At 44.9% G+C, this 26,794-nt stretch overlaps 2 protein-coding genes across 2 annotated transcripts in view; one reads left to right on the top strand and one right to left on the bottom strand.

Annotated features, from left to right (window-relative positions):
• LOC145722335 (DENN domain-containing protein 1B-like) overlaps positions 1 to 26,794 on the top strand; it is a 390,017-nt gene that overhangs the window by 30,545 nt on the left and 332,678 nt on the right. The window lies entirely within an intron of this gene.
• On the bottom strand, positions 9,656 to 14,650 carry C6H1orf53 (chromosome 6 C1orf53 homolog). The gene is made up of 3 exons (XM_006734066.3): positions 14,371 to 14,650; positions 11,135 to 11,236; positions 9,656 to 9,881 (listed from the first exon to the last, which is right to left on the bottom strand). Exons 1-3 carry the CDS (start codon positions 14,632 to 14,634, stop codon positions 9,810 to 9,812), a joined length of 438 nt encoding a protein of 145 aa, XP_006734129.1. The 5' UTR covers positions 14,635 to 14,650; the 3' UTR covers positions 9,656 to 9,809.

Genomic DNA, 26,794 nt, shown 5'->3' with positions numbered 1-26,794 from the left:
ACGTTAAACAGATATTCCTCCCTTCCCTCTTCCTCAACTCACTTTTTAAAAGCAGGTCGCCTCACCTCCCCTAGAGGCCCTCCACCCTACCAGGGCCTGGAACATCACCGAACGTGAAAAACAGGCTACAAGAACCTAAGATTCTGAAGTTTACTTTTGGCCAAAAGGTTTTGTTTGAAAAACGAATGTAGAGGACAGGGCATGGACTTTTTTTGAGGGGGGGGAGGGAGTACTCAACTGAACCATGACACGGGGTGAGGTATTCTCTTACCCAACTCAGGATTGAATGTAAATTGCTGGTGATGGGCAGCCAGTGGAGGACCCCTGCAGGACTAGTGCATGCCCTATTGCGTGCTGTTCCCACCGCCCTGGCAGGACAGGGGCTTGTAAAACTGGATGCACCGCACATTTAGGAGGATGTGAAAGGGGCTCCTCGCTGTGGAGGAGGGGAAGGTGAGAGCTGACAAGCAGAACGGCAGACCTGCGCCTCACAAGAGGCGGGATTGTTCTGTCTCCCTCTGTTCCCACTAGCGGTGGCCCCTCCTTGGCCCTATTAAAAAGTGTCCGCAACACTCTGATATTGTCGATTCATTCAAACCACCAGAAGCCCCCTAGGGGCCCGAAGCATAGAGCAGTGGCAGGAACCAACCCCACTTTATAATCAGCGAAAGGAGGAAGCCAGGGCTGCTCCCCCTTTCTTTCCTTCCTCCTGCCTGCCTGCTTCCCACCACTCCCCATCATCGGCTTTCCCAGGAATGGCTCGTGTCTCCACACACCCCGGGTACCTCAGAGGAGTACCCTGTTGGCAGACTTGCTTCCTTCTAGGGGAACGGTGGTCAAACCTGGAAAGATGAAGGGAGAGAGGGAGGAAGAGAAAGAGCAGGGAAGGATGAAGGAAGAATAAAAGGGGAAGGGAAGAAATAAGAGAATGAGAATGAGAGGGAAAGGAAGGAAGGAAGGAAGGAAGGAAGGAAGGAAGGAAGGAAGGAAGGAAGGAAGGAAGCGAAGGGAAGGCAGACAAGAATGGAGGCAGGAAGGGAACTTGTGCAGCAGTCTGACTTCCTGTCCCAAAGCATCGCCTTCTGAAGCTGCTGGAGTCACCTCTTCCATGAAACCCAAGACTCCACTGCTTCCCCTTGCTCTTTTCTCGGGGTCAAAAATAATGTTATTTGCAGACTGGACGCTGTTACAGTCCTCTGGGTGCCAGAATACAGCTCATAAAACACAATTTCACACAAAAATGAAGCCAATCAAGTGAACTAAGCTGGAGACCTCCCCCCTCACTTTGGCAGCCCTACCGGACAGCAGGGCTGCTATTTACTGTAAGTAATGTAATTAGCCCCTTTGGATGGAAATCAATGAGCTTTTCAAACCCACGTGCACAAACGAAGGGCCCCAAGGAGGGGCTGGGAGCAGCAACCCTTTCAGAGACAGCAGGTCCTCTCACAAAGGGGCAGATTGCCTTCCCACAAGTCAGCAGCTAAATGGACTCAGATCCCGAGGAGGAGGAGGAGGAAGAGAAGGAGGAGGAGGAGAAAGAGGTGGGGTCTCTGAGAAGAATATCAGTCAACCCAGTCAACCCAAGGAAGCTCCAAGGAAAAAGTAAATTTGGGACCTCAATCCAGCGACCTGCTTTGTCTAGTTTCTGGACTAAACTACAGCTCTCACCCCCCACCCCCATTGCCCGCCTACCAAATGGGGGTGTTGGAATTAGGTTTGGCTGTTGTTGAATTTTGGTCCTGCTCAGCAAAAACAACAAAGAACGCAAGAACACAACCCTGTTCTTGCAAGAGATGAACTTTGGAGACTTAATGAAGTGAAAGTTTAACAAACAGCTCCAGGAAAAATAGTTCTGTGAAATCTCCAAGGAAGCCCATCACAGAAGTCCTGTAAACCATCCTTCATCCATTCATCTGTTCCACAAATATTTGTTAATCGTCTATCAGGTACAGGCAGGGCAGAGCACCTTCTACAGTCAGCTTTGGGGTTGGATCCCAGCTATGCCTGCTTTTTAAATAAAACTTAGGTTATAAGTTCCTGCACCCAGTGGGTGTTGTTACTTCCCATAAAGAAGTGTACTGCCAGGAGTCTTCCTTCTCAGCCAAGGCAGGAAGTTTGCAGAGCTAGGGGTGGGGCAGGGGGTGCTGCTGGAGTTTGGGAGGTCCTTTTTAGTTCTGCAGAAATTGCTCCCCACCCGCCCAGCTCTGCCTCCTCTCACAGTTCCTTAAAGAGGATGCCCATGGCGGGGGGTGGGAGGACATGCTCCAAGAACTGGATGCGTGATCTGGGGTATCCTTTTTGTCTTGGAGTCCCAAAAGGTTACCTAAGAGGGCCCCCCCTCACTACCTCTTATTCACAAAGGGAGTAAGCGCTTTAAGGAGAGCATCTTTGTAGCTCTGACTTCTTTCACCTCTGGAGAGGAGGGACTGGAGCCCGGTGTCCCTCAGAATTGCCTGAGAGTGCTCTATAAAAGTTGGAGTGCTCCCTGGTTCATTTCCTGGGGCTCCGCCTCTCTAAATGGGACAGGTGCAAGGGGCTGTCCCCTACCTGCAGCCCATAATAGGATCTCAACTCTCCTCCCTGAACTCAAAACTCTATTTGGAGTGGTGGGGCAGAACCCTGGCCAGTTGCCACCCTCCTCACAATTGGGCACACGCAGTCCATTCTCTTCTTTGCTCCATGATCCATCCATCCGGCTACTGTTGCCGCTTTCAGAAAAGCGGTTGGCTGGTCGCTAGCGGGGCAGAGCAGTAGGGAGGGAGTTGATGGTTCAGGGTCCTGGAATCTCCAAGAAGGCAGCAAGTTTGTCCCAGGCTCTGGCCCAGAAAAACTCCCAAGAGGGCAAGAGAGGGGAAATAAAGGGAAGGCATAGCTTTACCCAGGGAGCAGTAGAGGCTTTAGGATCCAGAGAGGAAAATAACCCTGCAGACCCATCTCTTGAGAGCATTGGCAACTTAAGTTCTCTTTATATCTGACTTTTGGAAGCCAAGATCCTGTACCCCCGGTTTGCCTTTCAAAGAGCAGAGGTCACCTTTCCTCCTGACCCTGTTAAACTGGTTGGGGAGCCCCTTTGGTCTGAAAGGTGCAGGTCTTGAAGCAGTGTCTGTCTTTGGGCACTGTCGTGAGCACCCCAGGGCCCGGGGTAGTGGACGTCGTCTGGGGCTGGGAACCGCGCGCTCAGTCCTGGTCTCCCCGGCTGCGCTGGGCAGGAGGTGAGCCGATGGCCCCGAGCCGCCAGGCCTTTCTCTAGTCGGTGCGCATAGGGAATCTCTATGTTCAAACAGATCCACTGGCACTGCCACACGGGCGCATCTCTGATTCAGTCTTGCTGGGAGGGCCTGCCTCCAGACAGATGGGAGCGGGCCGAGCGGAGCTGGGGGAGCCGTCCTGCACCGAGGGGAGACTCAGGGCCGCGCCCCAGCTGCGCGCCGCTTGCGCCGCAGGGCCCTACCCTTCCGTGCACTCTGACCCACGCACATCCTCTGTACCCGCAAAGCCACCCGACCGTCGTTTGCTCCCTTCAAATCTCTGTCCTCCGTGGTCCATGGCTTCTTCTCCCGGGGGGCGGTTGCCACATCCGAAATCCGAAGCCCCTTTACCTGACATTTGCTGTGCCGTGGGCCCTCAGCCGCCCGAGGAATAAAGGGAGACGTCCCGCACAGCGTCCTCTGAGGTCGCGCGCAGGAACGGCTGCGCGGGGTTTGCACTGAACAAAAAATGCGGGGGAAGCCAGTTTCCAGTTAAGCCCTACACAGGTGAGAAACGGTGTCAGCCCTTCCCCCCACCATCCCTTCCAGCGGGGAGACGCCCCCAGCAGCACCACGGAGGATCGAGGGCGCATCCATCACGCTGCTGACACCTCGCGGCTCAGCTGCACCGTGACCTCCACCTCCCCCTCTCCATCCTCAAAAAAGTCAAAGACATTCAAGGAAAGGCAAAAGGAGGGAAACGCAGCTTTCAGGAATCCTGGCAGGAGACTGAACGAGACTGCATTGAGCCTTCGAAGCGCGATTTAATTTCTAACACACACACACACACACACACACACATACACACACACACACCTTTCTTTCACCCAATGAAGGCGCGCGCACACACACACCAATGTGCACACCAGCCCAAGAAAAAGGGCAGAGGAAATGAGAAGGAACCTGGCGTATAACTCACCTGCCTCTAGAGTGGTGCCGTTCAGCATTCTTAGAGCAAAAGGAGTTGATCACGCCGAAATGGTGGCTGCACTGGCAGAAAAAAGCCGCGCGTTAGCGGGGCGTTGCGGCCCGGGGGCCCCGGAACCTCCTACCACCCCGCTGGGGCGCGTCCGAACTGCTCCTCCCGCCGCGACCTCGGGTCCTGGGCGGCTTCGATTGAAGCCCAGCCTACCTCCGCTAGTGCCCGAGACGCTCCTGGGGTGCCTGGCCTTCCGGGCGCACGCCCAGGCCAGAAAACCGCTCCGACGAGACAACCCCCGTGGGATCTTACCTTGAGGTCCAGACGCTTCTCCCAAGAACCCGGTCCTCGGCGAGGGAGGGCGGGAGGCGGCGGCCAGAGGTGCGGGCTGGTCCCCAGGTCTCGCCGGGGATTCCTCTGTTGATCCAAATAAATAAACCGTTGGATGGAAATCTCTCTCTCTCTCTCTTTCTCTCGATTGACCCGAATCCCTCACCTCTGACCCGCAGCTCCTTCCACTTGTCTTTTATTTTCAGTTTATGCTTCCAAATCGGGAGGAGGAAGGGGTGTGCAGAGGGCACAGACGCGGGCTGGTGCGCGGAGACGCGCTCTGAGGCTGCGTTCAGCCCTTCCAGCCTCTCAATAATCAGGGGAGGTGTTAATGGAGGACTCGGCCGTAACTGAACCTCATAAAGCCGAGAGCATCTTGAGGCTTGGGCGCAGCGGGGGTGCTGGGGTCCCGCGGCGCGCCCTGGGCTCCCGGCCCCCCAGCCGGCCTTTGCCTTCCTGGAGCTTGTACCTAAAAGATGCTGCCGCCAGCTGGTGCCTGCGTAGACCGTGAATGGGCGGTAGCTCCTGCGGGAAGCTTGGCTAAGCCATTGATTGCTCCCCCGCCACATCCCCGCCTTCCCCTCCCGGTCCTTCACTCTCGGCGCTCCCGGGCGAGGCGCCAGGAACCCAGCGCTTTGGGATGCACTCCGTGCGCCACAGCGGCGTTCCCAGCCGGGTCAGCGCGGGGGCTGGAGGTGTCTCTCCCACCCGCCCCGGCTAGGAGGTGGGGATGGCGATTAACCGGGAGAAAACCGACTCAAACCTTGGGAGATGAGCATTCTGAGGAACGCAGACAGACTCCCAGACCCGGGATGGGGCGGGGGCCAGGTTACCTGGTCTCAGGTTCCCGAGGGGTTGCGTCGCCCCAGCAGCCCCGGGCGCAGTCAGGCCGCGGGGAAGCAGAGCGAGAACCGGGAAGCCGGGCCTCTGGCCAATTATTTACTCACCCCCCCCCCCCCCCAGTGCGCTCCTCGCAGGCGGAGATGGGGGGCGGGGGATTGCTGGGAGGCTCCGGCGCGGATGCGGGAAGGGGGTGTGAGCCGCGAGATTGGCCGCTCCGGGATGCGGGTCCGGGTGCTGCTGCGGCCCTCCCTCCCCGCCCCTCCCCGCTGTGCCACCTGAGCTGTTCCGCTGCGGTGCGTGGGCTGAGGGCGCCGAGGGCTGGGGCGCCCGCGCTCCTACCAGCCGCCTGAGGAACCAGCGTGGGATGGGGGGGCCTGGGCTGTGCCGGGGTGGGGGGAGAGGTGCACCTCTCCCCCGCAAGCTCCGCCACACAGTTTAGCGGTGGTAAGGGAACCAGCGGGAGCCACGAATCCAAGCCCTCCTTGGCTTTCTCTTTCCATCCCAAACCCCGGAATGTGGCTCTGAGAATCCAGGACAGAGACCCTCGTTCCACCCCAACACTTGGCTTCACTAGCCAGTGCCACCAGCCAGCTAGTTCCACTAGTTTACCTCTTAAGTTCCCCTCACCTCCCCCCCCCGACTTTCCCTTTCCCGTTCTGGCCTCCTTAGCTCTTTCTCTCCTCGAGAACACCCCTGTGTTGGTCCGTTTTCGCGGCCAGGGAGGGGACAAGCCTCTCAGGTTTAGCTTCTATGCTCGCCAGCGAGGCCATCGCACAGATGGATGGTGATACTGACCCGAAACGCTTAGATGATTTCATTCACTCCTGTCCAAAGCAGAGGTTTTTATCCTCTTTGGGGTTACGAACCGTTTTAGATATTTGGGAAAAACAAACAAACAAATTCATTCTACACACGCACGGGCGCGCGCGCCAAGTGCGCGCGCACTGAGGCGCGCACAGAGGAGCTCACACTTTCGTACAAATTTCGAGTGGGAAGATATGGTCGTCACGAATCTCCCATTCCCTCTACAGCCTATGATTCCCCGGTTTATACTCTTTTACACCCATTGTCTTAAAAAACGGAGGGCCCGTGAGTCTGGAGATTTTGTGTCATGACCCCAACCTTGAAACTATTTGTACGGACGAGGTCAGTTAGCTCTCAGCGCCCGGGGTGCTCCGTCCGACAGGCAGCAGGGTATCTAGAGATCCCTGGTAGGCTGGGAGTCCTGGGAATGACTTAACCTCTAGGTAAAGATATCTGTGGGTTCCTCCCAACCTTTTCTCAGAAATCAAGTTCTCCACAGAGGCGTGCAAGAGGGTCTTGACAATTCCCCCCCCTACACACACGCACACACTTAAACATATGACTTTTTATTTATTTATTTATTTTTGAGGGGAGAGGATAGTTTTGGCACCTGGAAGTACCTTTTAATTGTTGCAGGGTAGTGAAAAATAGCACCGACTTTTTTTTTTGTTTTAAAGATTTTATTTATTTATTTGAGAGAGAGAGAATGAGAGACAGAAAGCATGAGAAGGAGGAAGGTCAGAGGGAGAAGCAGACTCCCTGCTGAGCAGGGAGCCCGATGCGGGACTTGATCCTGGGACTCCAGGATCATGACCTGAGCCGAAGGCAGTCGCTTAACCAACTGAGCCACCCAGGCGCCCCAAAATAGCACCGACTTTTAAATCTTCCACCACGAGCAGATGTCCACAAACTCAAGCCTTTGGTCCAATGTACAGAAGATGAAATGGCAGGTGTTGGTATGGAGCGGAGGGGGAGGTTCCTTCTGGGCTAGCCACAGACTGTGAGGTCTCAAAGTGCTCGTAGGAAAGCAGCACGCTGATTGCCCTTTGCCTGGTCCTGAGCCCGCTTCCCTAGCTTTGTCTGGAGATTAAGCCCGGCTGGTTTCTGGCAGTGGAACGGGCTTGCGGAATAGACTTTGCGAATGCCTTGGATAAGGGGCGCTGCAGTGGAAGAAAGGTCTGGGCAGGGCCCAGGAGCATCTCACCTTCTCATGGACCCTTTTCCAAACACACCAGGTTTGGGAGCCGCAGGTTTCACTGGGGCGGGGGGAGGGGGGGGGAGTCCTTCTTTTCCTTGCGCTGCAAAAATCAATGGGGCCAGTGTGTCTTCTGAAGAGAGGGAAGTGTGCATTGCAATCCACCTGCAGCGAGGACTACCAGGACAGGGCCCTTTCCCCAGGGAAGGGAAGCACCACTGCTTCAGGAATCAATGCCCATCCTCCACCCGGGTAAACCCCGTAAGAAGCTTCCCCAGTTTCCGCTGGGTCTTTCTATATTGGAAACAATCTAGAAATCAATGCCCCTTGATTTATGGTGACTTGCAATAGGAGTCTCCAGAAACCATGAAAGTGGAGCAGCACCAGAGTTGATTTAAACTGGGAAGTTTCTACTTCTTGGCATCCACATGTGTTTGTATACACACACCCAATAAGAAACCTGAATTTTTACTTTACAATGTGTGAATACAATATAGCTTGAAGCTCTTGCAGCGAGGCCCATTTATGTGGCCATATTGTGTTTAATGTGGGAGCACCGACCCGCTGCCACCCCTGATGTGTGGTTCACAAGCATGTCCACAGAACCACAGCGGAGAACTTCAGGCCTTGGCTCCCGGGCTCCAGATGGGGGAGAGAGTAAGAGTATCCCCCATCCCCCAACAGCAGCTCCTTCGCTGTTGCACGCAAGGCTTGAAGTTCTGCCAGGAAGAGTTCCACATGAGAATCATCTGTGATAGACATCAGAGTCCTTTTACGTGGGCCAGTTCCCTACCGCAGGAAGCGCACTAGGAGGAGGAAAGAGCTGCCTCTAGGAAGGAGGCATCTCATAAGTTATTTCCATTTGTCAAGGGGCTTTCTCAAAACACGGCCTTAAATTGGGCCCCTTTTCAAAATGAACTTCCTTTCCTCTTTCTCTTCTTTCTCCAGAAAGATGACATTTTCAGGCTCCATTTCTTTCTCTTCTCCCTCTTGGGACTGCTGAAGAAAGCACCATCCAGCCCCAACCCAGAAAATGGCCTTGGTAATCTTCAAATCTAGTGGAAAACATTGAGCTATCTGGTTGCTTCTTGACCTGAGAATAGAAAGGAAATTGGCTCCCAGGAGAACATAAACCTGTCTGGAAAATCTAACTGCCTCCACAATCATAATGCTGACCCCTTCTCCTATTCACCTCCTCAAAATGATTTCTAGAGAGGACAACACCTGGCCACAAAGACTGGTTTTTTTGTTTGTTTATTTGTTTAATCCAAGGCGGCTGCCAGCACCTCACGGAGCCCATGGACAGGGTTGCTTAGGGCACCACAGTGGGAGCACCAACAAAACTGGGGCACTAAAATGCCAAAAATTTGGGGAAACAAAAAATTTAGTACTTGACATAAAAATAACAACATAAATCACAATCAAGGGGGAAATCAGAACTCTACTGGGCTTCTTTTTCACTTATTCAACAGTTTGGAATGGCTTTTACTTTAAATCGAATGTGTGAGAAGGCACCAGGATCTTTTGGTTGCTTCAGATCTCTAAAACTCTTATTTCAGGCCACAGACAGAGACTAAGGAAGCCCCCTGAGATGTTTGGGAACCTTTCAGATTCTGCTGGGAGAAGAGGCTGATGGTCAGCAGCCTCATTTTACTCAACAGCCTCCACTGGCAAGGAAAAGGCTTTCTGGGGCCATTGTCCTCAGAGGAAAGCAGGGAAGAAAGTGTAGGAACAATAGTCCCTTGAGCTCCTAACCTGGGTTGGATACTGATGCCCAAAGGTGTCACTGCAGTGAATGGAATGGGTATAAAGATAATAAAATGTCCTAAGACAGATTTGCTTGGGAAGCGCCGTAAGACATGGAGAAGGAAGCTGCGGGGGAGAGAAGTGAGAATGGTCTAATCAGAGGCATCTTAAGCGGCCTGACCTCCAAGTCAGAATGATTTAGAGTTTTTATTGAAAGAACAGATGGAAGATGAGAGCATTTCTTGATGCAGAATGGCACTTCTTGGGCACTCATATGCTGCACAATATAGCATTATATCAATCTTTTTATAGCTCAAGATATAAATAAAATGAAGAATGTATTCAAACTCTTCTATTTGCCAGCAACCTCCCTTGGGTTGCTAACACGGAGGAGAAAACAGTAGGAGAACAGAGGCTATAAGAAAAATCAAGAGTGACTAATGTGACCCGATTGCTACTATTTATTTCATGGCACAGTCATTATTTTCTTTCTTCAACATATGTGTCTGATAATGAAGCAAAAAGAAAGGAAAATAACTATCAATGTGCCACTTCAGAAACACACAAACATTTGCTAGCTTTTTCATTTTATTGATGTTCTTTTAATATATGTACTTATGATTAAACTAGTGCTCAAGGACTAACAGCACAGAGAGCAATTCTGGATTAGGGTATTTTTTTTAATACAGGCTCAATTAGATGGAGAACAGAGAGGAAACTGTTGTCAAACATAAAAATATGAATTGAATTTCTTCCTTTGAGATGGATCTTTAACATTGACTTGGCCATATGGACACTGCAGAAGAAATAAAACAAAACTATTATTGAATTATTTCACAGGCATCTTGAAAAAGTACAATACTTCTCATGGTGGAAAAGGAGACTTCTAATCATGTTATATAGATCATTTGATCTACTGGGTCCTGCAGACTAAGAGGAGAATAATGGCAACCTCTGGCAAATGGTCCTAATTAGGGTCCAAGAATCACTTCCTAAATGCATCCTTCTAACTTTAAGAATTCTACTGTCAAAAACTCACTCTTAGAAAATTCTCAAGTCCTCAATTCATGCAAAGCTCTTAATGCATTTGATTAGAAACAGCTAACGGCACAGGTAGGAACATACATAAAAGTGAAGGCTTAATTTTTCAATACTGGCTCCAGCCAATACATGCATTTAGTGTTTAGTCCTTAATTGTAAAGTGGGTCAGTTAAAGGAAATAATACCTTCTTGCTCCCAAACATAAAGTCAAAGTGGTCTGTAAATAGAGGTTGTTACCTGTTTATAATCTTAACATGTAACAATTTACCTTACTAGTATGCTTTTAAAAAGTTATAGTGACAAACCCAGTCCCATTTAATTTTCTTGCTCAGCATAGGAAAGGATTTAGTTAGTTCATCTTAATCAGTGAGCACAGAGATATGTTCACTGAAATACACATTTTAGGAAGTGTACAGCACTAAGTTTGGGGTAGGTAGCTTCATGGTTATTTTTAAGATAGAGTACAAAACAGCCATGGAAAGAATGAGAGGAGAGAGAGAAGGGAGGGAAGAAGAAAAGAAAGGAAGGGAGGGAAGACAGAAGGAGGGGACAAAGGGGGGGGGAAATCATTATCATTTAAAGGAAACCCACATCACAATGCTGGTCAAATTTCTATTTGTTCGGCTAATGATGAAGACAAAAACGCTGTTTGCAAACTAGTTTGCAATACGCTGGGTTTCTTTTCCTGCCCCCTTTGTACTTGCCTAGTGAACGTGACTTATTTGAAACCTCGTGAAAAGTCTCCTTGTAATAAAGAACTCCCATGAATTCCAAATCACAGCATTTCAAGGGACTGATGTTCACAGCGAAATGTTACCAAATGCCATTAACTTTAAAGGTCCTATGTTGGTCCTAAGGACTTCATTGTCCTTGGCTAAAGTGGCTTGTGAAAAGTGCACTCCAGGTCTATTTAGCTTTTTTATTTGACTTGTTTTTCAAATAACAGGTATTTACGAAGTTACGGAAGCACCGAAAACTGCTGCGGTAATGCGAGAATTTGCTACTCACGTGTCTGCAGGCAGAACCGCAGCAGTTACCTCTCTGCAAGTGGGCGAGCTGTGTGAGCACGGTGTAGCCAGTAGCTGGATCCATGTAGTGTAACTGGCCAGCCTGAAGAATAATGAAATAAAACAATTCATTAATCTCAATATTCACCATAGCTCCTCACCATAATTTCTACTCCTAAAACACTGCAAAATTTTTCTTTGAACAACATGAAACTTCTTCCCAGCAATTTTGGTGGCACTTGCACCTGAACACTGAATGCATTCCAACATTATATACAATCCAACTTTATGTGACATAAGGAGAAAATATACAGTTTGAGAAAAATGAGAAGTTGATGGAAAAACAAGAACTCCTCTATACCCAATAACTATGTAGCCACGGCTCAGGTATTTTTCATTCGGTTTCTAGGGAACAAGTTTAATAACAGGTGATTTAGATGACTTTAAGAGCTTAAGAGGCTGAAAATGAACTTTCACTCAGAAGTTGCAGTTGCAATTTCAGTACTTAAAATATGTGGATAATGATTTAAACTTACAGAAAAGGTGCTAATCAAAACCAACAGTCCTTACAGAAAAGTATTACCTTGCTATTATTGAACACTCTTCCTTACCTTCATGATGTGTTACTCCATTGCACATTTTACACTATTTTCTTTTTTGGGGAGGGTTGTTAGTTCTGTTTTTAAGTGAAAAAAGTATTGTTTTAACATATTAACACTCACTGCTTTCACAAGTTTGATCAAAAGAAACCTTCCTACACCACTTCAGATGTCAAGGAAGCATACTCTACTGACATTCAAACATGGTTTTTATTTTTATTTATTTTTTTTAAAGATTTTATTTATTTATTTGACAGAGAGAGACACAGCGAGAGAGGGAACACAAGCATGGGGAGTGGGAGAGGGAGAAGCAGGCTTCCCGCGGAGCAGGGAGCCCAATGTGGGGCTCAATCCCAGGACCCTGGGATCATGACCTGAGCCGAAGGCAGACGCTTAATGACTGAGCCACCCAGGCGCCCCCAAACATGGTTTTTAAAAAGTATCCCAAGTACACTGTGTGAAGGCAGAGGGAATAATGCAGCCTATTCTATGGATTTGGGCCATGTGGGTGATATTATTTATCCTTGAGATTTTGTAGAGGAACTTTTTCTTGGGCTTTTTATATAACCCTTTTACCATGAAGTAACTCTGCATCACTCTTGTATAGAACTTCTACATTAAAATACGTGTGACATGTACAGGTCTTCTAACATATTTTTGTATGTGCCACAAGTTACTTCTTCAGAGTGTCTTCCTTAATGGCTAAATATTTTAATCTGGTTGAGAATTTAGCCATGAATAAAGCATGAAGCAAAAAGACACATAGAGTGCAAGTCTAGGTCTACTCTAAGGTATTCCAGCCAAGCCAGACCCCAGCAGCAGAAATCCAGCAAGCAAGTCTTAAGGCCAGTCTATAGGGCTTCTCAAATCTTTTGGGACTACAGAAGCAGATTACATGAAACCAGAAGCACTAAACACTACTTTAGAATGACCAATTGTCAAGACCTCACTTCTCTATGAAACCCGTGTTTGAAGACTTGGAAGAAAAACAAAAAAACACTGGGAGCTCTGTTAGCAGTCTTCTTTTCACTTTTCACTTTTCATAGTTTCTGGGGGTCTTCTGAGGGCAATTATCTAGCAAATAAGCCTAACAAACAGATTGCTCCTGCATTTGCGCCTGCTCTCCTGCTTTCTGTGTTGATTTTGAAACTTTGAGCTTGTTGGCTGCCCACACAAACTTAATCTGTCCTCAGTAAAGGAGCCTCAGGTGACAGTGGCAATGGACATAGATGTGACAGGAGTGCGGCCAGTGGCTGGAAAATAAGATGTTCGGTCATGCAGATCAGCACAGGGAGAAAGGTAAGAGACCCATCTGCCTGGAGGGGAAAAGGACCATTGAGAGGGGAGTTCTGATTTGTTGAAAAGAAAAACAACAAACTTGTTTTTGGATTTACTTTTGGTCTCCTGGACAGCCATTTCACCTGTGATACTGACACTCAATGATGAAACATGGATGATTTCCTAAGTGAGAAAAAGTCCTGCTCCTTTCCCAGGCTGACCTGTCTTTACAAGCCACTGCTCTTTACTCTAAAAAGAATGAAACTTTTGCTTATATTTACCATATTTATATGGTGATGTATGGCAACAAAGTACACATGTTATTTTTAATGGAATATAAACAAGATCAATCAAAAGCTGCCAGTCATTTCCTGATGAAACTTTATGCAGAAGTTTCAACACTTGAATGAGCCAAACAGTGGATTCCCAGGGCCTTACTAACTGGCAGTGGGGGGGGAAAAGTCAATTTTAGAAAATCTTCAAGGTTTTCTTCTCTAGTCCCTTGGTTCAAGCAACACCAGGTAACTCTACACCAGACATCAAGTACTGGTCACACACAGTGTATTAAATAGGTTACTTTTACATTGTTTTTGTATCTTCACGCTAGAACTCCTTTGCTCTCTCAAGATAATAAAAATATAAACCTGCTCCCTTTAAACTTATGGAGTCTGAGGTGTTAGAAACTGTGAGCGGACATGATAAGTTGTGATACTGGTACTAATAAGTGATTGTCAAATCCTCCAAACAGAAGAAAACATAGCTCAAGATTGTCTGGGAAGAATGTAAACGCCTGATATTAGTTTCCTTTACAATGGTGCTGTGTTAGGGTGTAAAGAAAAGACGAAAGGATAGTAGCAAAAATTAATCTTTTAAAAAAATTTTTGCATTATTTGTATCATTGGATGGCAAAGTGTTTAACTGATAATACAGATAAACACAGAGCCTACCTTTCCTGTGACTTCTCAGCTCCTCTCTACCTCCTCCATCAATGCAAACAACCCCCGCCCCCCAACACACGAACACACACACACACACACACAGTCATGATGGGTCCCAAACTGCGACCACAGTTTAGCTCGGACGCTGATCAGAAGGGACCCACACTTAATACCAATATACGTTAACCCTTTGCCCATAATAGGGAACTGGCCAGTTTTCAAGCGAACGGGTCGGAGCGGTAAGCGCGCGTGCTTGTCCGAAGCCAGAGGAAGGACTGCGCGGGCTTCCAGCGCACTCTCCGTCCGCCGGGGGCGCGCAGGCGCACGGATCCCGGGGCCGGGCCCCGGTTGGGTTGGGTGGGGTGGGGCGGGGCCGGGCGAGGCGGGGCGAGGCGGGGCCGGGCGGGCAGGAGGGGCCTCACCGCGCACGCTGCCGTGTGCAGGTCCACGATCTGCCGCTCGGCCGTTGTTAACTCTTCGCTCCCCGGGCGTCTCCCCGTTCCCTCTAGTCCGCCTTGCGAGCGGGGCCCAGAGCCTCTGCGGTCTTCCTGAGCAGCGGAGGAGAGGGTTAAGCTGAGGTGCTGTCGGAACCCTCCTACGACCCAGAGAAGTTTTAGTGGCCGGGTGGCTTGAGGTAGCCTTCCGAGCACGGCGAGCGCCAGCGCTGGGATCTGCGTGGCCGCCATGGCCGCCGCGGACCCGGAGAGGCGGAGCGCCCAACGCAGGGCCCAGGCGGGGCGGCCACGCGGGCCTGGGCGCCGGGGCGCGGGTCCCGGGCTGCGCGCTGGGAGGCCGGCCTGGGACCTCGGGCCTTCGACCCGGACTGCGTAAAAAAAGTGGACTTTTTAGGCGGCTGATGAAGCTCCAGCAAGATGCGGGGACGCGGAAGAGTGGGCCATTTCTAATCTTTGTGCCTAAATTTTAAGTATTCCATTTTGTTTTCGGTGGTGAGAAGTGGACATTTTTTTTCTCATGTCACACCTGACTTGGGACCATTCAGCATAATCGCCACACCTGTTAAGATGCTAGAAAGTGATCAAAATACCCGAGGTTTGTTTATAACCAGAGTGGGTCTGTTCGGAAAAGGCTGGGTATTCACAGAAAACGTGTACTAGGAATAAAGTTGGCCTAGCCTAAAATGAGGACCAAAAGTGAAATCGCACACTGAATAAGAAAAGGCAGTATTTTCATGTTGCTAAATATTTGCAAAATCCAAACTAAGATTATATCTCCTGTCTGAAAGGTAAAAGTTATTCTGGACTCCCACGAAATTGAATTTGAGAAAATTAGCACAAGCCCAGGAGGCAATTTCAGGTGTTAGAATTAAATGAACACCACTCCCACCCCCTCTCTCCTCAGCCTGGGTTTCTGAAAAAGAGGTTTGAAGAGTAGTCGTTTTGTCAGTGTTCTTCAGTTTTGAAGAACTGAGGGCCGGAATTGATCCCTGAGGGCAAGAGGAGATTTCCTGAGTTACGCCAAAGTTTGATTAAGCTACCATAGGGCCATCACCACCACCCCTTTTTTTTGTATCTGCATTTACCAAGCAACCCTGCAATTGTATTTGGAATTTTCTTAGTAGGTGGTGATTGAACTGACCCTACTGGTCCATTATAAACCTCATAGCGAATTAATAAATTGGAATCCTATTTTGGAAATCTATTTCCTTTCTGTTGGAATAAGAAATTAGTTATCAGGATCTTGAGATTTCTCAGTGATGTGAGAAAAGAGTTTAAAACAAGGAAAACTAAAGAGGGACTTTAGGAAAAGCTATGAAAAGGTGGGACCAAACTGGAGAAGGGAATCCACCACAAATCAGGTGTATTTGTGTGCTTTTTCCCAAACCAAATTCTGGAATAAGGGAAATTAGTCTGGAAGATCAGATTGATTGCATTGTTTTTAAAATTGAGGATGAGGACCTATTAATCATGACATTAATTCAAAGGGTGGGGACAGCATTATGAAAGAGATTAACCAGGTACAAATAGAAAATAAATACTCATCTTACAACAGAGTTACAAAACTTTTGTATTGGTGGATAAGGGGGTGGGTGTGAATGTACACAGCAGAGCAAGGGAAATCTTTGTGTTAATAAAATAGTTCTGTATTCTGATAATGATGGTCACACAAGTCTACACATGTGATAAGATGTAGGACTATATACACCTTGTTCCCATGTCAAGTTCCTGGTTTTGGTATTGTAAGTATGTAAGATGTAACCATTGGGGAAAACTGGGTAAAGGGAACCTCTTTATATCTATTTTTGCAACTTTTTGTGAATCTATAATTATTTCAAAACTTAAAAACAATACTTTTAAAAAAGATCTAGAAATTGTTTTTTTAAAAGATTTTTATTTATTTGAGAGAGAGACACAGCGAGAGAGGGAACACAAGCAAGGGGAGTGGGAGTGGGAGAGGGAGAAGGCTTCTCACCCAGCAGGGAGCCCCAGGACCCTGGGATCATGACCTGAGCCAAAGGTAGACGCTTAACGGCTGAGCCACCCAGTCGCCCCTAGAAATGGTTTTCAAAGCACTTGGTAAAATAGATCACTGAATTAACCAGAAGCTTTCTATATTGCCTCCATTCCCAGGTTTAAAAATCCTCCTTTTCAGGGGCACCTGGATGGCTCAGTCAGTTAAGCGACGACTCTTGGTTGACTCTTGGTTTCAGCTCAGGTCATGAGCCCAGGGTTGTGAGATGGGGCTCCGCGTCCCACTCCCCCGCGCTGAGCATAGAGTCTGCTGGAGATTCTCTCCCTCTGCCCCTCCTGCTCATGCTCTTTATCTCTCTCTCAAATAAGAAAATAAATAAATCTTTAAAAAAAAATCTTCAGTTAAGGCCTTTGGGCACTTAGGCTGAGAAAGATGTTTTGTACTGTTCACATGTAAGTTACCTGTATGTGCATTTTTTTTTAAGATTTTATTTATTTATTTGACAGCACAAACAGGGGGAGCGGCAGGCAGAGGGAGAGGGAGAAGCAGGCTCCCCGAGGAGCAGGGAGCCCCATGCAGGGCTCAATCCCAGGACCCTGGGATCCTGAACTGAGCCAAAGGCAGATGCTCAACCAACTGAGCCACCCAGGTGCCCCACTGTATGTGCATTCTTATAGACATTTATTTTTTAAATATAATGACAAATCTAAGAGCTTAATAAAATGTATTATTACAAATAATTTCCAAACATTTGATAATTGAGTATCATTTAGACACTGAATAGATTATCTGCCTCCTTCAATTTTCATTTGATCTTCATACTTTAGAGTCAGTGTCATTTCACATCAAGTTAAGTTTCATTCATTGTGTCTCTTGTTTTAAAAAGCCTCCTCATGGGGAGATGAACCATAAGAGATGATGGACTCTGAAAAACAAACTGAGGGTTCTAGAGGGGAGGGGGGTGGGAGGATGGGTTAGCCTGGTGATGGGTATTAAAGCGGGCACATTCTGCATGGAGCACTGGGTGTTATGTGCAAACAATGAATCATGGAACACTACATCAAAAACTAATGATGTGATGTATGGTGATTAATATAACATAATAATAAAAAAATTTTTTTTTTAAAAATCCTCCTCAGGGCTTGACCCTTACCTTAATCTAGCATGTATTCATTTCTTCTCAGGTTCTCTGCGCTCACAGTAGACAAAATTATATGAAAGTGGGGGCACAATGTTCTACCTTAGAATGGTAAAGTAAGTCCTCACTTTATTTGCAAGGCATTTACATCCAGATTTGCTTTTACAAAGAGTTATTTTGTGTCACATCTCTGCATGTAACATGAGATTGGATATATTTTATAGTTCTTCCCATCATTTGAGATGTTTATGTTGATACTGGACATGCTGGTTATTTTGGGGAGGAGGAGAAGAGGAGTTCAAAGAAATGCATTCCCCTAAGTTTCATCTATATTTCTTAGTTATGTTAGGCTTCTCTAGGTTGCAAGATACAGATCATACAACTTAATCTGGTGACAATAAAAGGAATTTGCTCACATAACCATGAAGCACGACTTCATTCAGGGCTCAACAATATTACCAGGGCTCTGTCTTTCCATTTTTCAACTATGCCTCTTCAGTGCTAATTCCCTTTTGAGGCAGGCTCTTTTCTCATTGATGAAAGATGGCTGCAAACAGCTCCTAGGGCTTCATCCTTTCTCACCCTTGTCCACTTAAAAAGAGAGTCTTGTAATGAAGCTCCTAGACAAGAAGCAGCCTTTCTGTCCCCCAAAGTCCTAACAGCCATCTCTTCACCACGTATCCATTCCTGAACCAATCTTTATGAGTACATACGTTATCCATAAGCCAAACAGGGCCTATCCCTGGAACTGCCTATGTGCAGCCCCACCCAAATCCATGGCTGAGAATGGCCTGTATTGATGCTGGGGGCACAATTAACAAATGTCCACAACAGTGTGACTTGCAAAGGCAAAATAAATTCTACCAGCCCACACAATTCTTTTAGTATTTCGTATTTGTGTGTCATTTAAAACATGTTTTCATTGTTCCTCTGGTTCCCCTCTTGATGTCCTTTTGATCTCCCACAATTGTTAGCTACATTTTAGCTTTCCCTATGAATTTTTTTTGCACTGTTTTCCCATCAGATCATAAACAAGACAGTAGATAGCATGTCATTTTATTATCTATACAGCCCCTCTTACAGTACCTTGACACTTAGTGAATAATAAATAATGAATTTTCGAATGGATAAATGAATCAGTGGTTCTTCATTCCCAAATACATATTCCTAACTACCGAGGGGTGACTGGGTGGTGCAGTTCGTTAAGCGTGTTACTCTTGATTTCCGCTCAGGTCATGATCTCAGGGTCATGAGATGGAGCCCCAGGTGGAGCTCCATGCTCAGCAGGGAGTCTGCTTCTCTCCCTCTCTCTCTGCCCCTCCCCTCGCTCATGCGTGCCCTCTCTCTCTCAAGTAAATAAGTAAATAAACAAATACTAAAAAAAAAAACCATATTCCTAACTACTGGGCAAAAATTCCATATGAAATTTTAAAATTAACATTCTATACATATGCAGATTTGAAAATATTTATATGATTTGTTGCAAATAAATACTTCAAAAAACTAGTTGATGAAGACACTAACTCTGAAATCTTATTAAATTGTATTTCTTAAAGAACGTGGGGTCATTTTACTGACAAACAGGACAGATGCATACATCATCAAATTATCTGATCTAAAGCCCCTGAAATGCTGCCTCTAAATGATTTTAAGTGTTATCTTTTAATAAATTACGAATGTTTTGCCCTGTTAGTGGACAAATTAGTGCTGCAGTCACAGAGCTACCCACAGATTTCTTGTCCATATTCTGCCTGTTTTGCACAGTTCTTTTTGGCCACCGATTTACGTATTTGATGTTTTTCAAATCGCCAAATGGTATGTTGTGACATGTCATGCTCCATGTAGAATACATTTTCACTATCAATTCTCATGATTGAGAGCAAATGTTACATGCCCTTAAGGTTGCCTATAGGGAATCTTTGTTTCATTTAATCGGACATCCAATAGCACACTTCTGTTTCACAGAGCTGGTCCTAGAAAATTCTTTGGGGAATTATAACCATTTTTATTTGCAAGCCCAGCGAATCTCTGCTGACTTCACAATGGATGCCCCTCCACCAATGCCACATGCGCAGAGCACTACTGCACTTGGCTCTTACGTTCCTAGTTTGTTTTTGTTTTCTTGGATGAGCTATAGAAGGGCTACACAGTATGAAGCCATTTAGCCATTTACCTCTTCTTCCATTGTCTCTGTCATTCTTCAATGAATAGTAGTTCTGTGTTCTACCCGACTGCCAGCTTAAAGCATCAGGGATGAGTTGATGGTGAAATCCAGTGCACTTAGACAGTACTTACCCGACTAAAATTGCATGCTGCTTTTACAGCAGTCGATCATCTCCCCTTCTTCAGTAGTCCTCAGTCCTCTCTGTAAAATACTTCCCTGAGTTTATCTGTGCTTAATGGTCTCTGCTTCAGAGTCAGTGTGTAATGAGAGCAACATACCTATCTATCCATCCACCTGCTGGACATATACACTTAAAAAATATCCCAAACTCATTATATCCAAAAGGCACTTAGTCATCATTCCCTTTGAAATCGTCCCTCTTTATTTCTATTTTAAAGGTACAGCCATCCAACAATTCATCTAATTCAGAGATCTTAGAATGATCCTGAACTCTTTCCACTTCTTCCCCTCCAATCACTAAGTCCTACCAGTTTCGTTTTGCTTATCTATGTCTAAAACAGTACTCCTCTGCCTCCATCATTGTTCTAATTCAGTTCATTATCATTTCTTTCCCCATGACTACAACTAGAACAGAATGGTTCATTGATGTAGGTAATAAATAATGAGGACTTATTCTGTATCAGGACCGTCTGCTGAATGCTGGAGACTTACTGTTTCATATGTTGTATGTGCTATTTATTCTGATGAAAATATCCCTTATCTTTTTGGAGTGGTGAAGTTACACTTGTCCTTAAATCCTCAGCCCTTATGTTGCCCCCTCTAGTAAACTTTCCCTGACTGTTCACTTTGCTTAGTGTTTCCCCAGCTCCTCTGTAGGCTGGGCTGGGTGCACAACCTTAGTGCTCCCAGTGTATCCAAAACATGCCTTTACACTGTACTTTCTTATTGTATAGTTTTATGGTTATGAGGGCTTTTTTTGAAATTGCCAGATTGTAAGATCTTTAAGGGTAAAGACTGTCTTAATTATCTTTGTAATTATCTAGTAGCGCAAGTACATAAGAAAGCCTAAAAAAAATGTTTGTTGAAATGAGTAGATGAATGAATAATGAGAACAAAACCCCACATCTGAGTTGCATAGTAAAGGAATAATACAAATGCTTTCTCCCCTAATATTTCATAGTTAAGGATCAGTATTTGGTTTTATCAACACATCAGTTGTTCTCAGGATATTGTTCTGAGACACAATATACTAAGATAACAAGGTAACTATGATTTTATTTGGCAATCTATTTATTAAGTTCCCCCCAAATGGTCATTGAATTAATGGTAAGTACAGTGTATGGGCTGCATTTCAAATGAAGTAAGTTTATGTTGACAGTGAGGTACAGCCTTGTTAACCCTGAACAATCACTCTAATTAGAAACTACATGCATACAGTCACTGTCACATAAAATACCCAGACTAATTACTTCTAGCCCTTTTGTTATGCAAGTATTAGAAATGGAAACTACTCCTACGTATATTCAATAGTAACAATGTAATCCCCACAAAAAACATTACTTAAAAAACCCAGGAAGAATGTAATTCCATTTTTACCTTATTAAAGAAAATGGGTTAGTATTGTGCTTTTACAATGATATGGGCAACCACTGTTTTCTAGGATTTCCCACATACCAACACAGTTGTAAAGAGATCTTGGTTAAGGCCATAAATACAACATACAAATCAGAGTATTGTTCTCTGCACTCTTGTTGCTGCCTGAGGGAGAAAAGCATGTCCACTGTTCCATGACTGGAATGAAAGGCACACTGAGTTTCAGGTCAAATATCCATGACATTGACATGTATGACTAGTCTGCTCAGTATGATACATGTTAATATCTTCTCAGTGGTGGGCACGAGTGATATGCCTCAGTGATCAACACAGCACGCACAACCCCTTTAGGTTTTGTACAGGTGTAAAATTGATGCATCTTTGAAATCCGGGGGAATGTGAATCTTTTACGTGCAGTTAAACTGTAATATTGCTATGTGAATTGTCATATTCATATAATCTGTAAGGATGTCATCAACACCAATTGCTCTATCTGATGATATTTTTTGATGGAACGTTTCAGATGGCATTGTTGTGAGCCTAACCTGTTTGTACTATGTCATGGGACCAGTAATAACAGAAAAATCAAAGTATCACGGCTGACTGAGCACTGCAAAGTAACAGTGCTCTGGCCATACTGTGATTTTTTGAACTAGTGGTACATTTGGAACACAATCGGGTAATTCATCCGCCAGTCTAAATTCCATGATGATAGGAACATATATATTCTGCCTGCCATTTTATTCTGCTGTTAAGAACAGCACCTGATCCATGATTCCGTGAATGAATAAATCCTTAAGTGGTAGTATGTGGAAAATAATGTTGTCTTTGAGGTCCTAGAACTGATTCTTAACCTATCTACTTCCTAGTTCTGTGACATTGAGATTACTTGAATTCTCCAACCCTGGGTTTCCTCCTCTGTAGAATGCAAAAATTATCTCAGAGCTGACTTACTGTGAACATTAAATGAGATGTTGTATAGAGAACATCTGGCATGGTGCCAGGCTCACATTCTGCTGTTATCATTGAACTAGGAAAGCACTTTTGTGTTTTCAGTCTTCTTGTATGTTAGCTCCCAGCTGCTCAGTAGTTCCATTGCTACTTTACTATCAATCCTTTATGGCATGAGGCTTAACTTGGTTGAATAATTATTACTTTTGACTAGTAAATGATAAGAACTTGCTAGATGTGTGCATAATTAAACATTTTTCAATTAATTAAAAGAAAAATCTATATTAAACTAAAAACCTTCTGTACAGCTAAAGGAAACAATCAACAATATGAAAAGGCAACCTATGGAGTGGGAGAAAATATCTGCAAACCATATATTGGATAAGGTATTAATATCCAAAATATGTAAGAAACTCATACAACTCAATAGCAGAAAACCCAAAGACTCAATTATGAAATGGCAAAGGATTAAATAGACATTTTTACAAAGAAGACATAAAAATGGCCAACAGACATGTGAAAAGGTACTTGACATCACTGATCGTTACAGAAATGCAAATCAAAACCACAGTGAGATATGACCTCACACCTTTTAGGATGGATATTATCAAAAAGACAAAAAATAACAAGTGTTGGCAGGGATGTGGAGGAAATGGAACCCTTGTGCACTGTTAGCAGGAATATAAATTATACAGCCATTATAGAAAACAGTACTGAGTTTCCTCAAGAAATTAAAAATGGAACTAGCAATCCCACTTCTTGGTATATAACCAAAGGAAATGAAATCACTATCTCGAAGATATGTCTGCACTCCAATTTTCATTGCAGCGTTATTTACAAAAGCCAAAACACATGGAAATAACCACTATCAGTTAGGTATGTGTTAGTCTGGTTATCTCTTTGAAAAAACACCAGCATTATTAAGGTATAACTGGCATACAGTCAACTGCGCATATTTAAAGGCCACAATTTGATATGTCTCTTAAATCATCACGACAATCAAGATAATGAACATATTCATCACCCCAAAGTTTCCTTATGCCCTTTTGTAATCCCTGCCTCCCAACCTTCTTTGACTATACATCTGAAGAGCATGTGTAGTCTGCTGTTAGGTGGAATGGTCAGTAAATATCAATTAGGTCAAGCTGTTTGTTAGTGAGTTCAAGTCTTCTATGTGCTTGATAATTTTCCACCTTTTCCATCAATTGTTAAGAGTATTGAAATCTCTGACAATAAGTTTGGATTTGCCAATTCCCGAAATTTTTTCAGCTTTTGCTTCATGTGTCTGAAGCTCAGTCATTAGATGCGTAAACATACAGGATTGTTATGTCCTCTTGATGAACTGAGCCCATTGTCATTATATAATGCCCCTCTTCATTTCTGATAGTTTTCTTTGTTCTGAAATCTGTTTTGTCTGATATTAATATAATCACTCCAGCTTTCTTCTTTTTTTTTTTTTTAAAGATTTTCTTGTTTATTTGACACAGAGAGAGAGATCACAAGGAAGCAGAGCATCAGGCAGAGGGAGAAGCAGACTCCCTACTGAGCAGAGAGCCCGACATGGGACATGATCCCAGGACCCTGAGATCATGACCTGAGTCAAAGGCAGATGTTTAACTGACTGAGCCACCCAGCACCCCACTCCAGCTTTATTTTGATAAGTGTTGGTATGGTGTGTCTTTTCCTATCCTTTTACTTTAACTTATTTGAGTCTTTATTTAAAGTGTTTTTCTTATAGGCATCATATAGTTGGGTCTTTTTTAAAAATCTGATTTCACAACCTCTGCTTTTCATTGATATTTAGACCTGTGGTGGGCTAATGGTGGCCCTCCAAAATATATGTCCATGTTCTAATCTCTGGAATCTGTAAATGTTATCTTTTTTGGGGGTGGGGGGTGGGAAGGGTGTTTTCAGATGTAATTAAGCTAAGGATTTTAAGATGAGGAGATCATCCTGGATTATCAGGGCGTTGGGGGTTGGGAAGAGTCTAAATCCAATGACAAGTGTCCTTATAAGAGACATTCAGAGGAGAAGGCCATGTGAACATGGAGTGATACAGCCATAAGCCCTGGAATGCTGGGACAGCCATGAGAAGCTGGAAGAGGCAAGGAATGTATTCTCCCTTAGATCCCCTGGAGGGAGTGCAGCCACCCTGGATTTTGGACTTCTAGTCCTCTGAACTGTGAGAGAGTGAATTGTTGTTTTAAATCTGATAAAATATTTTTGCGGGTCCACCTAAAATACCATTTCTCCCTTCAAAAATTTCACACATATATAAATAATGTGATCTCTCAATCTTTGTGATGGCTTGTTTGTAAAATTGACCTCAATAAATCCGCCCATCCATATACTCATATTCCCTCACGTTGTGATTTTTGCCTCTCCTCCCACTAAGTGGTGGGGTTTATCTTTCCCACTTGAATTGGAACTTTTATACCACTTGCTTTGGCCAGTGTGACTTTACCAAATATGACACAGCAGCTGTTTGAATAGCATTTGTGCAGTGAGCTTCCCCTCTTCTCTTTGGAAGCATGAGATCATGATGCAATCAAGCCCATGTTAGGTTTTTGCAGAGGTCTTGAGAAGAAAAATCGAAGCACCCTTGCCGGCATCCAGCATCAACCACCAGTCATGTGAGTAAGACCATCTTAGACCACCCAGCCCCAGGAAATCTGTCCTATAAATACAGCCTCCTGAGTGATTTCTAGGAAGAAGAGAACTGCTCAACTGGGCCTGCCCAAATTGCTGCCCACAGAGTCATGACCAACTTAAGTGGCTGTTGATTTCAGCCTACTAAGTACTGAGGTAATTTGTATTACACCAGTGGTTAACTGCAACACTCTCTTAAACTCCATGTTTTAGTCAAAGGAGGCTGATTGCAATAACAAACGATACCGGGGCGCCTGGGTGGCTCAGTCGTCAAGTGTCTGCCTTCAGCTCAGGTCATGATCCCAGGGTCCTGGGATCGAGCCCTGCATTGGGCTCCCTGCTCCGTGGGAAGCCTGCTTCTCCCTCTCCCACTCCCCCTGCTTGTGTTCCCTCTCTTGCTGTGTCTCTGTCAAATAAATAAAATCTTAAAAAAAAAAAAAAGATACCAAGATCTAAGTGAATTTATACAATGAAATTTTATTTCTTACTCACGTAAAACCCTTTGAGGATGTGTCTGGTCAGTCAGCTCTCCTGGTCAGCCCTCCTTCAAGTAGTGATCCAGGAATTAAGTCTTCTTTCATCATTGGGTGCACTATTTTCTAATATACTACCGCTAAATTCACTGAAATGTACTTGAACATCTCAGCCTGGAAGTGACTTCATTCACTAGCCATATTGCCTTACCAAGATGTAAAGGAGATAGGAAACATATCTAACTCTATATTTGCCATCTCTCATTTATCCCTATAGGCCTTTGTTCTTCATATCTTCTTAGGACATGAATAATTATGTGTCCCTTCTCTCCACATGGAGCCATAATCTTAAAGAATAGAGTCATATCTACTAGTTTCTGTTGCAGTACCCAATCTAAATGTTGTATATGGTAGAGATCCCCTAGCAAACACTTATAGTCTTATATAATTTTCAGTGTACATTCAAAAACTCTATTTCATTTAATTCTCACAAAATTTTAGGATAGTAAATATATAATTATCTCCATTTTTACAAATCGTAGAACTGATGATCAAAATTTCTAAGTAATTTGTCCAAAGTAACTACCTAGGATATGGCAGAGCTGGAACTGAAACCCAATAACCTGACTCTAAGTCTTTATCACACTATCAGATATTTTAAGTAAACTAAATCTTTGCCTTTCCCCCCCTTATTTTTCCTATATCCAATTCAGTCACCGAATTTTATTCATTCTTCTCTCATAATGTGTTTCCCTTCCTTTAAGTTCTTATTGCAGTTTTACCTGGTTTAGGTTGTTGTCACTGTATGCCTAAGTTACTGCAAAAGACTCCTGAATTTTAACTACTGCCTCTAGTCTCCACCTTCCCTAATTATTTCTGAACACTGTTGTCAAAATAACAGTACTTAACACACCATTTTTATAGTCATTTTCTGGTTCAAAAAGCCCTATTGTCACAACTTTACATGTAGGATATAATATGGACTCATTAGCTAGGCATTTATGGTACTCCCATAATTTGACCCCTGAAATACCTTTCTAGTCTTATGTCCTGTTACACTCTAGGTCACTCTGTACTAGTCAGACTAATCTACTCAATCTCCTCTAAATTATCTATGTTGTAGGCATCCTATTTTGTCTCCACAATAGTTATTCATTCCCTATTTCCCAAATTTGTTTCACTGTCCTTTCCTCCCCCATGGGCCCCTGAGAAAAATTCTGAGTAGTCTAAATCAATCTTGGAAATCCCATTCTTCCTGCATTTATTGATTGATTTATGCAAATTCCTGGCCAATGAGACATGGGGGAATTTCTGCAGGGAAGCTTTTGGGAATGGTTTTCTTAGGCTTATAAAAAGACAAAAGGAGATGTCCATCGACAGATGACTGGATAAAGAAGATGTGGTATATATATACAATGGAATATTATGCAGCCATCAAAAGGAATGAGATCTTGCCATTTGCAACGACGTGGATGGAACTAGAGGGT

The sequence above is a fragment of the Leptonychotes weddellii genome, chromosome 6 (assembly GCF_054177405.1).
Source record: "Leptonychotes weddellii isolate Sample4059 chromosome 6, ASM5417740v2, whole genome shotgun sequence".
Lineage (NCBI taxonomy): Eukaryota > Metazoa > Chordata > Mammalia > Carnivora > Phocidae > Leptonychotes > Leptonychotes weddellii.
Note: the sequence above shows the minus strand (reverse complement) of the source record. Positions and strands in the feature narration are given on the sequence as shown.

What these genes read in the sequence shown, in the direction of transcription:
- C6H1orf53 (XM_006734066.3), bottom strand. Translation starts at nt 14,634, where the DNA reads ATGGCGGCCACGCAGATCCCAGCGCTGGCGCTCGCCGTGCTCGGAAGG. An exon ending in TGCACACGGCAGCGTGCGCG is followed by an intron (nt 11,237 to 14,370) that starts GTGAGGCCCCTC and finishes ATTATTCTTCAG; the next exon opens with GCTGGCCAGTTACACTACAT. An exon ending in GCGGTTCTGCCTGCAGACAC is followed by an intron (nt 9,882 to 11,134) that starts GTGAGTAGCAAA and finishes TTTCTTCTGCAG; the next exon opens with TGTCCATATGGCCAAGTCAA.